The 13,233-nt window shown below is 35.1% G+C and overlaps 1 protein-coding gene across 4 annotated transcripts in view; it reads left to right on the plus strand.

Moving 5' to 3' along the window:
- The window catches only part of NOX4 (NADPH oxidase 4), a 150,980-nt gene that overhangs the window by 71,192 nt on the left and 66,555 nt on the right, over positions 1-13,233 (plus strand). For 3 of the 4 annotated variants that reach the window (XM_032295811.1, XM_032295812.1, XM_032295809.1), the window contains 3 exons: positions 7,006-7,222; positions 9,147-9,311; positions 9,447-9,509. In XM_032295811.1, the coding sequence (XP_032151702.1) occupies positions 7,006-7,222; positions 9,147-9,311; positions 9,447-9,509 (445 nt within the window). The remainder of the gene's footprint in view (positions 1-7,005; positions 7,223-9,146; positions 9,312-9,446; positions 9,510-13,233) is intronic. The other variant, XM_032295810.1, reaches the window with a different exon arrangement.

Consider the following 13,233-nt stretch of genomic DNA (forward strand, 5'->3'; position numbering starts at 1 on the left):
TGCTCAGGATCTCTTTCGGTGCCCTGGATCTTTAGAGGCACACTGGGATTATAGGCATGAGCCACCACGCCTGGCCAGCACTCGACTTCTAAATGTACCTAACATTAAAGCCAAGTCAGGTAGACTTGACTTTCCTGATAACTGTCTGTGTAGGTTAGGAGTGACTCAGTGTCAGGGCAGGACTGAGATCTTAGGCTAGACTCGGAGGTACCCACTGGTGAAGAGAGCTGATATAAGTTGCAGACAGATTTAATGCTACCTTCCTGCAAATGCAAATACGTGGTTTATTTTACTACGTACCATTTGCTAAAACATAGACTTCCTTTTTGAAGGTAGAAAATGAGTTCAAATGTCTGTTAAAACCAGGTGACTTCCTAGTCACGTGTTTTAACAACAATCACAACAAAAGTTGTTTATACACTTCTGATCACTAACTTAATGAATATTTATTGAGCAGTTATTATAAGTAATCAGCACTGTTTTAAGCACTAGAAAAATAGCAGTGGAGTAGGATAAACCGCTGACTTTAAGAAGTGTACATTCTAGTGAATTCCACGAAGTTAGAGAACTGCAATGAATTTTAAAATAAATGATTTGGTTTTATTTTTTGAATTCAGTTCTTTTTCTTTGTGCTTAAAGCAAAATAAAAGTGGCAGTCAGAATCAAGTTATATTTTTACCATGAAGAAAAAAAAATCATGTTATAGAATATTAGGAAAAAAGTAGGTTCCTAAGGGAAAAACATTTTTTTTCTCCTCCTTAAAAATAGATTAAAATACCACAAATATAAAGGTCACGTAAGTGGCACTGCATAGGGAATCCATGAGCCCCACACATTGGGTGCCAGAATGTAGGGATCCATGAGCCCCACGTTGGGCACCAGAATGTAGGGAGCCAGCCCTGCATCACCTGTGGGTACCCCGAGTTCTGTGGTGACCAAGGAATGAGAAAAAGACAGATTAAAAGAGACAGTGGGACCAGGGGGCCATCACTTTATTACTGAAGGCAGTGAATACCCTAAGCTCTGATCAGCCACACTGTTTATTGATTACAATCACTTTGATCTATAGGGTAGGGGTGGAGTGATGGTGGAGTGAATCAGTGAGCCGGAAGTGAATCCGTGAGCCAGAACCGGTGTGTCATCCTACGGATTGATGACAGTGGCAGTTTGGGAGTTTCACAAAACAAGCACATGTGGTTATCTTTAGTTTATGATCTATGTACAGCAGATAGAGCATGAGCCTTACAAGGAGCCTACAAGTCTGGCTACATCATGGTGCTACGAAGGGGTTTATGTCCTTGAGCACTATGTTTATGGTAACAGAGCCTAGGTCACCCTGCACCGGAACATGAGGCACGGAGAGGCCTTCCTCCTCAGAGGCCTCCTGTGGCTTCTGCAGTTTGCTGTTCCTTGTTTATGTGTTACTCATAACAAATTGATGTAGGGACTCTGTAAGTCCTTTCTCCTTTGCTACTTTTCCCAACAACACTGCATTTGTGGGATATTTTAAACATGAAATTAAGTAGGGATAATTCTGTGATTGTCCTTTTGTCAGGTGTGGCATTTTATAATTATATTTTGTCATAAAATCATGTTATGATTTGAATGTTGTTACTAAGTAGGATTTATTTAATGTATTGTATTATTTTATATGACTTTGTCACAGCCAGATATTAAAAACAAACAAACAAACAAACAAACAGAAAGCTAAACAAACAAACGAAAAACCTAAATAGGATAACTATAGATAGAATAACTATAATGCCTCCTGAGGGAAACAAGGTAAAAAAAAGAAACATATAACTTTGAAACTGGTTGGATGTTGATAGCACATGTGAAGATCCTGGGCTGGGTGCGGTGGCTCACGCCTGTAATCCCAGCACTTTGGGAGGCCAAGGTGGGTGGATCACGAGGTCAAAAGATCGAGACCATCCTGGTCAACATGGTGAAACCCCGTCTCTACTAAAAATACAAAAAAATCAGCTGGGCATGGTGGCGCGTGCCTGTAATTCCAGCTACTCAGGAGGCTGAGGCAGGAGAATTGCCTGAACCCAGGAGGCGGAGGCTGCGGTGAGCCGAGATCGTGCCATTGCACTCCAGCTTGGGTAACGAGAGCGAAACTCCGTCTCAAAAAAAAAAAAAAAAAAGATCCTTATGAGTGCAAAAACAATTTTGATACCCAATAAAATTCTTTATTTCTCATGATAGGAGAACACTAGACGTTCTACAGATACTTCAAAATTTATATTTGGAACACATACAATGAAACTTAAAACATTAATCATAAGCACTTATATTTCCACATAGTCTGTGCACCTCCTTTCCTCATCCCTTGCCATGTCATTATCTTAATTTGGCAAAGCTCTCTGTTTACCATTCGCTAATGTCTTTTTCCCTTCTTGTTTCTTGCTTTAGAATTGTTTGTGATTTATTTATGAAAGCTACAACAATACATATGAGAATTCTCTGTTTTTGATTCCTACATACACTTGCTGTATTAAAACAAATTATGTGATTATTATTTACTTTTAAAGTCAATTCTCTAGAAATGCATTAGAGATCCATTATGTGCGAAAACCATATTAGAGGGATGCTGAGGTTTGGCAGGGACTATGAATGTATGAGGGATAAATGCATAAGTCATGATCCCTTCTACTAATTCAGGTATAAATCAAGTACCTTTGTACATCTTACTTCCTCATATTGGAATGCCATTCTCCTAGTCTCTAACCACTGGAATCTTTACATGCTCAGCTGCCTTCTTCTCTATGAAGTCATTCTGGACTTTTATAATCAAAGTTCATTACCCATCTGTACTCTCAAGAGGTTATCATATGTTTATATGGCATTAATCATTTTGCCCCTTTTAATTGTTGTTTTTGCTTTTATGTCTACTTTGACCCATTATATCAGTGCTGTGGGCATTCAATTTAAATTAAAGTGAAGTAGTATTAAGAATTCTGTTCTTAGGCCAGGCACAGTGGCCCACGCCTGTAATCCCAGCACTCTGGGAGGCTGAGGCAGGAGGATCACACAGTTAGGAGTTCAATATCAGCCTGACAACATGGTGAAACCCCATCCATTAAAAAAAAAAGAATTCAGTTCTTCACCTGTACTAGCCACATTTCAATTCAATTTCTCACTAGCCACATTTCTCTAACAGTTGCTGTGTTGGATATCAGAGACTTATATCATTTCCACTATCACAGAAGGCTCTACTGGACAGTGCTATTGTAGATCGTGCACATCTTTGAAGGCGGTGGCCATAATATTGAAACTAATAAGGTTCCAAAATTAATAAAATAATAAGTCTAAAGGAGTTATATCACAGTGGTGGTGTGGGGCAAGGGCAGGGTCAGGATTGTTTGGCAAATAGACACAGAGCTTTGTGTTATCTTGAGTGGGTTCTGTTCTATTTGAGAAGATTGCATTCTACTTTAAAGAAAGGCATGCATGTTATATCTGCTAAAATAAATAAAGGTACCAGGAATTTTAAATAGCATAAAAATCATGTAGAACGTGTGCCTCAAATTTTAATAAATGTGGCCACAGTGAAGTAAACAGATTAGAGAGATAATATCAGATTTTTTTCTATCAGTTCAAATATCCATAATATCTAGTTTACATTTCTATTCAAAATTACTTAGAAAAAGATTGTTTTAATGGCCCTCATATATAAGAATTCTAAGAAATTCTGCACTAACACTCAAGAAATGAGCACTCTTATTCTTTACTCATACAATGAAAAAGTAAGTTATTGTATTCACTTGAGCTTGAAAAATAACACATAAAATTATTCTTTTGGTAAAATATACTCCTTCATTTTCTAAGTCCATAGCCATATAAAGCCATCAAATTTTGCTCAATATATACATTGGTCTTCGATTTAAAGGTTGTCCAGAAAATGGCATGGATATTCTGCAAGGGGGATAGGCCTGGTACAGGGGAAGGAGCATGAATGTTGGAATTGGACTAACTGGGCTTTCAATCCCAGCTTTGCCACTGACTGACATTGTTGTGTTGGGAGATGCTTAAGTATTCCAAATCTGAGGTCACTGATCTTTACCATACAAGTCTTTTACAAAGTTTATGAAAATGACCATAGAAGTAACAAGCAACTGTCTAGCATGCCCAGTATATGGCCTTTCAATACGGAGTTAAAAACCTGCCTTCCAGTGGCCTTTCATTACCTTCGCCACCTATTATAGCCAAATGATGTGGGATTTCATACTTGAGTTTTTTTGATAAATGATTTTGTTTTAATCATTGTCTGTCTTTAGATCTTATCCATATTTCTTTGGTGACAACAATTATACCTAAGACAAAGTAATCTGAGCTCTCTATTGTTGGTTTTTTGTGTTTTTATGCATATACCATATTGTTTTTGTTATTATAGTCTTGAAATAAAGTTTGAAATCTGGAAGTAAAAAAAAAGACAAAGTAAGGACAATTTTAATGGAGTTTTAAGACAGAGATTGCCTATGCTATTTAGCTTGAGTGTAGCTTACAATGACACAAAGCTCTCAAAATTAAAAGGAATTTTAGAATAATACATTCCACTTTATGTGCCAAGAGCAGAAACACTGTTTGATTGGGCTGGCCTGAAGAACTTTACTGTAGAGTAGCATCATTCACTTTTCTGAGGACCTAGAGCATGGGAGAGTTACATCCACTTGTATGTTGTTATGATAGGAGAAGGTATTAACAACATTCATTTGCCTGGTGTTGGGACCCTAAATTATAAGCAGCTCCATTCCAACACACACACACACACACATACACACACACACACACACGCACACACAATCTGACTTTTGTTTATTTTGAACCCCTTTTACAATGTCTACCTCTTTAACCATCTGATTTGCTTTGCATGGCATAGGGGAAAGGAGTGAGGTAGGCAGGTTTCTGAACCCCATGCTTTGACTATACTTAATCTCTTAACTAAATAAAAGCCTTAGGTTTCTCATCTGTGTAATAAAAATAAAGATACTTACCTTGTATGATTATTTTGTTTTGAAGTTTAAATGAGAAATAGATGTTCTAAAAATTTCTGAAGTGATACTTTCTTAGTAAGCATTAATCTTCCCCCTTCCTTACCTTTCTCAAAGTTATTTGTGAGGATTCAGTGAACTGATGTAATATATCATGAGAGGTGAAGAGCACAGAATTTGAATCAGATCTGAATTCAAATCTTGGCTCTGCTACTTACCAGCTGTGTGACCCTGGGGTATTATTCTATCTTTTATAATACTTTTTAAATTTTTAAAATGGGAATAATAATTCCTAGTTCATGCAGTTTTTGTGAGGATAATGTAAAGTGTATATAAATTTCTTTGTGCTAGCCCTGGTGTTCTCCATATATTACTAAGCTATTATGAAAGCACTCTACTCCAGTTACTATATGTAGTCTGACTTATGTTCAGCTTCTCTGAAGCTGTCTTCCAAACGAGATCATGAGTTTCTGGAGGAACCAGATTCAACTCTGTTGAATTCTGAAGCATCATTGGAGTAGTGCTAAGTACATTATGCTGATGCCTGTTCAACTTTTGGCCAGTAGAATAAATGCCTGTTTTGTTTTTTTTTGGTTTTTTGGTTTTTTTACCTACTTACCTATCAGCCACTATTCTTCGGATGGCCAATACAAACAAAACATTGGGTAAATTATTAATGTAAAAAAAGTTGAATCAAATTCATGGGCTGTCTAGGTATCATATCCCAGCAATTGTATTGTGTAAGCAGAAACTTATAAATGATTAGTGACAAAAATTTCACTCATATTTGTATTTTATATATATATATATATATATATATATATATATATATATATATATAAAAATTTATCTCATACTTAGGCCATATCTACTGAGCATAAGCAAAGAGGGAAGAACACAAAGTGATCAGGACGAGGAGAGGGTGAATGCCACCAGAGGCTGGCTTGGCCATTGCTTTCCTAACCTTCATGTATGAATCTGTTAGTATTATTATTCACTTTTTGTTTAAAAATATTATTTTTGTAAAAGCATCATAGCTGTGACATACTTAAAAATATATCTTTTTAATCGACTAAAATCAAGTATTTCGGAGCATGAAGGATTATTTAAAAATAACATATTGTAAGCCAACGAAGAACAGATAATCTTGGAAATAAATTTTTCCTTAGGATTCTTCAAAATAATAAAATACACTGCAAAATGTTTAAAGCATTTCCAAATCTTGCTTTGTCATGCAGTCTTTGCCTATGCAGCAGTGATCTTGTTGATGCCCTGTGCAATCTGTCATTTTATAGATTATCCCTACGAGGTAGATGTTAACCACTTATTTTAAGAAAGGCAGAACACAAGACAGTTGAATGCTTTGTCTTGGCTTTTCACAAAGTAAGAAACAATCAGAATGAGATATTTATAGTTTGGGCTCTCCTGCCTGATTTATTATTTTGAACTTTTTATGTGATTCTGTCTATGGAAAAATTGAAAAGTAAACAGATTTAGGGACTGATTGCTGTATAGACATTGTTTTCAGACCACAAGAGAGACAAACTTCCACTTCCAGTTATTTCTGAATGACATTTCTCTGCAAACCAGCAAGGCTTGTTTTATCCAGGCTTGGCCAAATTAAATATGATCCCTGTATTTTTCCCTCATGTTTGGAGATCAAGCAAAATATTCATCATTACGCTATTTACTGCAGTGAAAGCTTGTATGTGATTATATGAATGCCTAAATAGCCTTGAAGTGAAGACTGTCAAATTCAATAATACCTGGGATGATTGCACGTATTCTCCTCTACCACATATTTGTAGCATTTGTTTGGAGGGCTAAAATTTTTGTTTTAGTCTTATAGAATTTCTTAAAATTTGTAAGATTTTTCAAATTCTCCTAAATATAATACATAAGGAACACTTTTTAGATAAATGATGTGTAAAGTTAGCAAAAAAAAAAATGTCCTGTACCTACTGATTTCAATATCTTTTCATTTCTCTGTTTGTTTTAAATTTAATTTTAGAGGACTGCTGAAGTATCAAACTAATTTAGATACCCACCCTCCCGGCTGCATCAATCTTAACCGAACCAGCTCTCAGAATATTTCCTTACCAGAGTATTTCTCAGAACATTTTCATGAACCTTTCCCTGAAGGATTTTCAAAATCAGAAGAGTTCGCTCAGAACACATTTGTGAAGATTTGTGTGGAAGAGCCCAGATTCCAAGCTAATTTTCCACAGGTCAGATTGATTTTGTGTTTTGATCTCTACAAAATTTGTTTCCATGTGATTGATCAACATCACATGTAAATATACTTTTCAAGCTATATATTCATGCATAGTAGGATATTTCAAGATGTTCCAACAGTGAGTGCCTATTATTCCATTACAGGTACCTGACAGTTCAAGGCAAAAGATCTATGATATTAGAGGATAGATAAGATTTCTACTTAACTGACCATATGACCTTTGCATATAATAGCACTGGTGCTTGTAGCCAAGAGAGGACAAACATTTTCCCATTAGTTGAGAAAAGTTGGTTGAATAATAAAAATAGTAGTAAAAAAAAAAACCTACCACTACTACTACTGATTATTGTTTTACTTTATTATAATATTATGTATAATATTTTAAATAGTAAATAGCAGAATCCATTTATTGAATGCTGAATATTATCTGCTAGGCATTGTGCTAAAATATCCTGTATGCCTAGTACAGAACATGTATTAGGCATACAGAATGTTTTTTGCAGTATTCACAAGTAATTAATATTATCCTCAATTGTCTAATAAAGAAATTGTGCTCACCTTGATCAAAGTCTCCAAACTAGTAAGTGACAGAAGAAGCATGCAAACCCAGGTCTTTGACAAATATGCTTGCTCCTCGAAAACTTTCATAAGTATTCAGCAATTGGTTCAGCAAGGGCCCTGATCTTCCTCTGTGTCTGTGGGAACTGCCCCCAGGCAAATTACACCTTTTATTCTTCATCTATAAAAGGTGGAAATAGGAAATAGTGATGTCAAATGTCTCAATAAGGAAGAGAAGACAGAGACGTGAAAAGTTAGGATGAATTTGTGGATGACTTTGGAATAGTGTACTAGTCTTGTGTTTGTTATATTATTAATAATAACCCTCTAGATCCCTATTAGACTCTATAATTTTCTGAACTTTTCTGAGTTTCACATAATATTCACAAGTATTAGACAAGACAGGTATGGTGACTTTTGCTCATGTGGGACCTGTTACTCAAAGGGTAAGTGACTGTCTCAAAGGTTGAGGCTGCTACATTGCAGAGCTTGTCGGGCAATGCTACCCATAACACAGTGTGGGGCCAAATGTTGTTATATGCAGAAGAGGCATGATCTGTCTGCATGAAATAAGGAAGATTTGAAACAACTAAAGTGAGGCTTAAAAAGGTGGCCATTAAAAAGTTTTAGTTGGAGGCCTCAAAGGGATGTGAGAGAAGAGTGTGTAATTTTAGGAGAAGGGTTAGCCACGTAGGCTTCTGCACTTTTCATAGTGTGTACTTATCCTGGGATCAGGGCTAACCATGTAACACATATTCAAAATTTTCATGGTTTCCCATTTTTAAATATTATTTTCTGTTCTTCTTATATTATATAAAAGTAAGTGGTAAACAACATGCCTAGCATATTGCATTTTTTAAAAATATGCACAATACATATTTAACATGTACATATTATATGTATGAATATTATGCATATACATTATATACATTAAAAATCTAGGACTTTCTTTTTTAATAAACATGAGACTCATGCTTTGTTTCTGAAATTATCCCCAGATTTATCTGACATTGTTAACTTTCCTTTCTTCTTTTATTAAATATATTGTCTATATACATTACATATCTGTAGGCATGAAAAGGTGTATAAAAGAATATATACTAATTTGTTTGTGGTAGTTACACCCAGAGCGTGAGTTTGAGGGTAGGTTTTGATATTACTCTCCATTTTATTTTATACTTTTGTTTATTTGAATGATAGTGAACATCTAATATTTGTTACTCTTTTTTTTATGTTTTCTGATTTAAAATACAAATTAACATATTATTACCATAGTGTAAGCAATAAGCAATTGGGAAGGGTGTAGATTTCTACAATATGAGAGTTTCTTGAAGTTTATTTTCAAAAATTTATCTTAGACTTGGCTTTGGATTTCTGGACCTTTGTGCCTGTACTGTGCTGAAAGGCTTTACAGGTATATCCGGAGCAATAAGCCAGTCACCATCATTTCCGTCATAAGTCATCCCTCAGATGTCATGGAAATCCGAATGGTCAAAGAAAATTTTAAAGCAAGACCTGGCCAGGTGAGTCAGTGGTTAGCAACTTTTTAAATAGCCTTTATCCTTATGTAATTTTTGGAATTTAGCAAACATCGCATCATTGAAATAGTTGAAATTCTAAATTGGTCATTTAAAACTTATCTGTTTGTTGCTTTTTAGTATATTATTCTACATTGTCCCAGTGTATCTGCATTAGAAAATCATCCATTTACCCTCACAATGGTAAGAAACATATCTCTTGATTTTTCACATTTGTAGGGTGCTATGTATCTTTTTCTTTTTTGTGTCCTATCTCATTCTAAAAGGTATTCAAGGCTATCATAGTATTCCTGATGTTCAAGTAACTGTCCTTTTATAAGGAAAATAGTTATCTGTTCGAGAACTTTGTAATTATTCTTTATTATTTTTTTTTGACACCTTACAATTCAGGAAGTAGTGAATTGAAATGTATTAAAGCTTGTTGATTCAAAATGTAGGCCAAGCACAATGACTCATGCCTATTAATTCCAGCACTCTGGGAGGTCAAGGCAGGAAGACCCTTGAGCCCAGAATTCCAAGATCAGCCTGAACAACATAAGGGGACCCCTTTTCTACAGTAAATTTTTAAAAAAAGAAGTCAGGTGTGGTGGTCCCAGCTACTAGGAAGGCTGAAGGAGGAGGATTCCTTGAGCCCCAGTGTTTGAGATTTCACTGAGCCTTGATCACACCACTGCTCTCTAGCCTGGGCAAGACAGTAAGACCTTGTCCAAAAAAGAAATATATATATAAATTATATATATATAAAAAATTTTGTGAATATTTACTCTTCTCCTTTTATATGGAAAATCTGATATTTACACAATTTTCTTTAGTGATTGAATTTAGGGGAAATATAAATACTCTGGGTTGGGGTGGAAGCATTAAAAAAAAATACAGTGTTTAGAAAAGGTAAAATCCAGTGTAATGGGAGACAGAATGGGAAGTAAAATTAGAAAAATCAAATGGAGTAAATAATGGCATGGGAGGGCATCTAGCTAAATAATGGACAGCATCAAATATGATTAGCTAATCAGCATATTGTTTAATATTATTATCAAAATAGCATGAGCTCGTTTTGAAAATTTAGACAATTCACAGTTATAAAATAAAATAGAAACTTAAAATTATTTTTTCCCCACTTCCCAATTCTTTACTCTGAAATTTGATGTATCTTTCCAGATATCTTCCCATCTGCTTCTGCATATATGAGTGTCTAACATTTGTTTACTGGATCATATTGTTTTGTAATGGGCTCCTTTCACCTAACAACATATGATGGACATCTTCCCATATTACTATATGTGCCTCATTCATGTTAATGACTGTGTAATATTCCACAGTGGGAAAGTATTGTAATTTATTTGATATTCTCATTGATGATGGAGATTTGGACTTTATTCAATTTTTAAGAAAGACATTTGAGAACCGAGACCACATATTTACATGTATGCTTAAGACAAACAAATTGGGGTGTGGGGAAAGGCAAAAAAATAACTAATGACAAAGGGCTGAGATTTGAAAGTAGGGTTGTACTGTGAATGGGAATCATTTTCAAATTGGATGTATTATTCAAGTTGAAAATTCTGATATTCAAGTGAATATTCTGAAACCTTGGGCAAATTTCTTCAGTTGGTTGTAAATTTGGTTCCTCAGTGTAATATTGAGATAAAGACGCTACGTATTCATAGATACTTTTTGTAGAATTAAGTGAACCATTATAAACTAAGGCATGTAGAAGACCTCCTGGAACAAGAAAATGTCAGGTACATGCAAATACATGGTAGCAATTATTATGACTTTGATTTTCAGAGTTTACCCCTTGAGAAATATATGCTTGTGCAGACAGCTAGACCAGAAAGTTCCATATTTAAAGGACCAAAGAGACAGAAGGGAAGTGTCAAATCAAACCAGAAGCCATTCATTCGATAGCATTTCTTAAAAAGAAAAAAAATGATATCTGCTTCATTTGCTTCAAGTTTTGCATTCTGTGTGTAGTAAACTTGTTTATTAATGATTAGGAAGAAGTTTGACATCCAGTGACATAATGAGCAACATTCGATTGTATCAAGAAATATAGCAAAACTGATCTACCATGAGGACTGAATTAATTGATAATTGTTTCCCCAATAATAATGATAGATGAGTCCAGACCCCATTTCATCTGGGGCTGCATTGTGGCTGGCTGGAGTAAGAGGATAAATATGTTATCAGGAGGCATAGAGAAAATTTAGTTGCCTGCATGGAATACAAAATTGAGATCTTCGTGTCTTTAGGACACAGCTCTCTTCAGAAACTAAACAGCCGTATCATGTCCATCCTTCCTGTAGGATATGCATGCCTTACAAGGTGGTTTAATAAAACTATCTTTGTTCCAGGAGGCTTGGGCAATATACCTTACTAACACATGCTCAGGTGTGGGCTTTCAGCTGAATTATGTTTTATTTCTGATAGTTGTAAAACATGTTCCCATCTATCTGCATCCATATATCCCATATATGTAAAATTGGTAACACAAAAATAGAAGGGAATAATTGAAAAGAGAGAAAATACACAAGTTTGTCTTTACTTAAATAGTTTAAGAAGTTTGGCCTAATCCTGGGGTCATAAGAGATTTACTTCAGAATTTAACTTTCCCTTGTGTTGGCAACTTAATTTTGAAAATTATTTCTTCAGCATTAAATAGAGAATATGGAATAAGAAAATAAATCAGTTGCTAAATACCAAGTACAGAGAAGAGAGGATTTTTTGTTACTTTTGAAAACTATTTTTCAATGTACACAAAAGTAGAAAGAAGAGTGTAAAGAACCCTTATGTATTTATCAAAACTATAGAGGATACTTGACTTTTTAGTATATACTCTATCACTAAAACATTTTTGGCTTTCTTAAAACAGTATGTCAAAGAATTTTTCACCTATATTCATACTGAAGTGCGGCTTCTAGATCGAATTTCCTTCCACAGGCCTAGGCCCTTTTCACAAGGCAAAGGCAAAATACAAAGAAGTGATGTGTAGAGCTGGAAGGGCTTTTAAGTCAGTGCCTTCTGTGGCCTGGCCTGCTTCTTAAAGGGTGATTATGGTAACAGGTGTGATAGCTCTGTAGCCAGCTTGAGGCACAGATGGGAAGAAAAGAAAAAGGAGAGAAGGGAATGTAGGTAACAGACAGAAGAAAAGGAACCGGGGGTAGGAGATGGCTGAGAAAGGAAAACCAAATTATATGTGACATAAAATAGTAGTAACTGTTCACACAAAGGGCAAAAACATTAGAATTCATTTTCAGCTCCTTCCGTTGTTACTGCTGTGTCTGTGAGTACATCTCTCAACCCTGCTAAGGCTCAGTTTCAGCATCTGCAAAACAGTGCTAGTGATACTTACCTGGAGGGGCATCCTTGATATTGTCAATATTAGTGAACAAAATCATGTGTGTAAAACCCTTGGCATGTCATTATTGGTCAGTACTTGGTAATAAAGATATTATTATTTTCATAATCTTAAAATATCTGGTTTTAACTTGGATTATTGCTTTCATTTATGAAATTATTAATTTTTAAGAAGTAAGTACAAGACATGAGCATGTGGTTTTTCAACTTGAAAATGAGAAACTGGGAATACGAGAGTAGTTTCAGTTATCTGAAAATCTGTCCTATGGGTGAAGGATCTTTTTTTTCTTTTAGGATCCCAATAGGCAAAAAGTTTTAGGAAAATTCATTTTGATTTAACATAATAAAGACATTTCTAACAATGAGACCATTCTAGAAATTACAAAGAGCTGTCTCACAGGAGTATTTGCAAGGGTGATTGCACTAAATCAGGATTTTTTCAATCATGGCAGTATTGACATGTTGGATCAGATAATTCTTTGATGGGATGTGTTGTGCTGTGTATTATAGGATGTTTTGCAGCCTTTTTAGCATTGATCCACTAGATGAC

Source organism: Sapajus apella, unplaced genomic scaffold (assembly GCF_009761245.1).
Source record: "Sapajus apella isolate SASKATOON/1434 unplaced genomic scaffold, GSC_monkey_1.0 scaffold34, whole genome shotgun sequence".
Classification (NCBI taxonomy): Eukaryota; Metazoa; Chordata; class Mammalia; order Primates; family Cebidae; genus Sapajus; species Sapajus apella.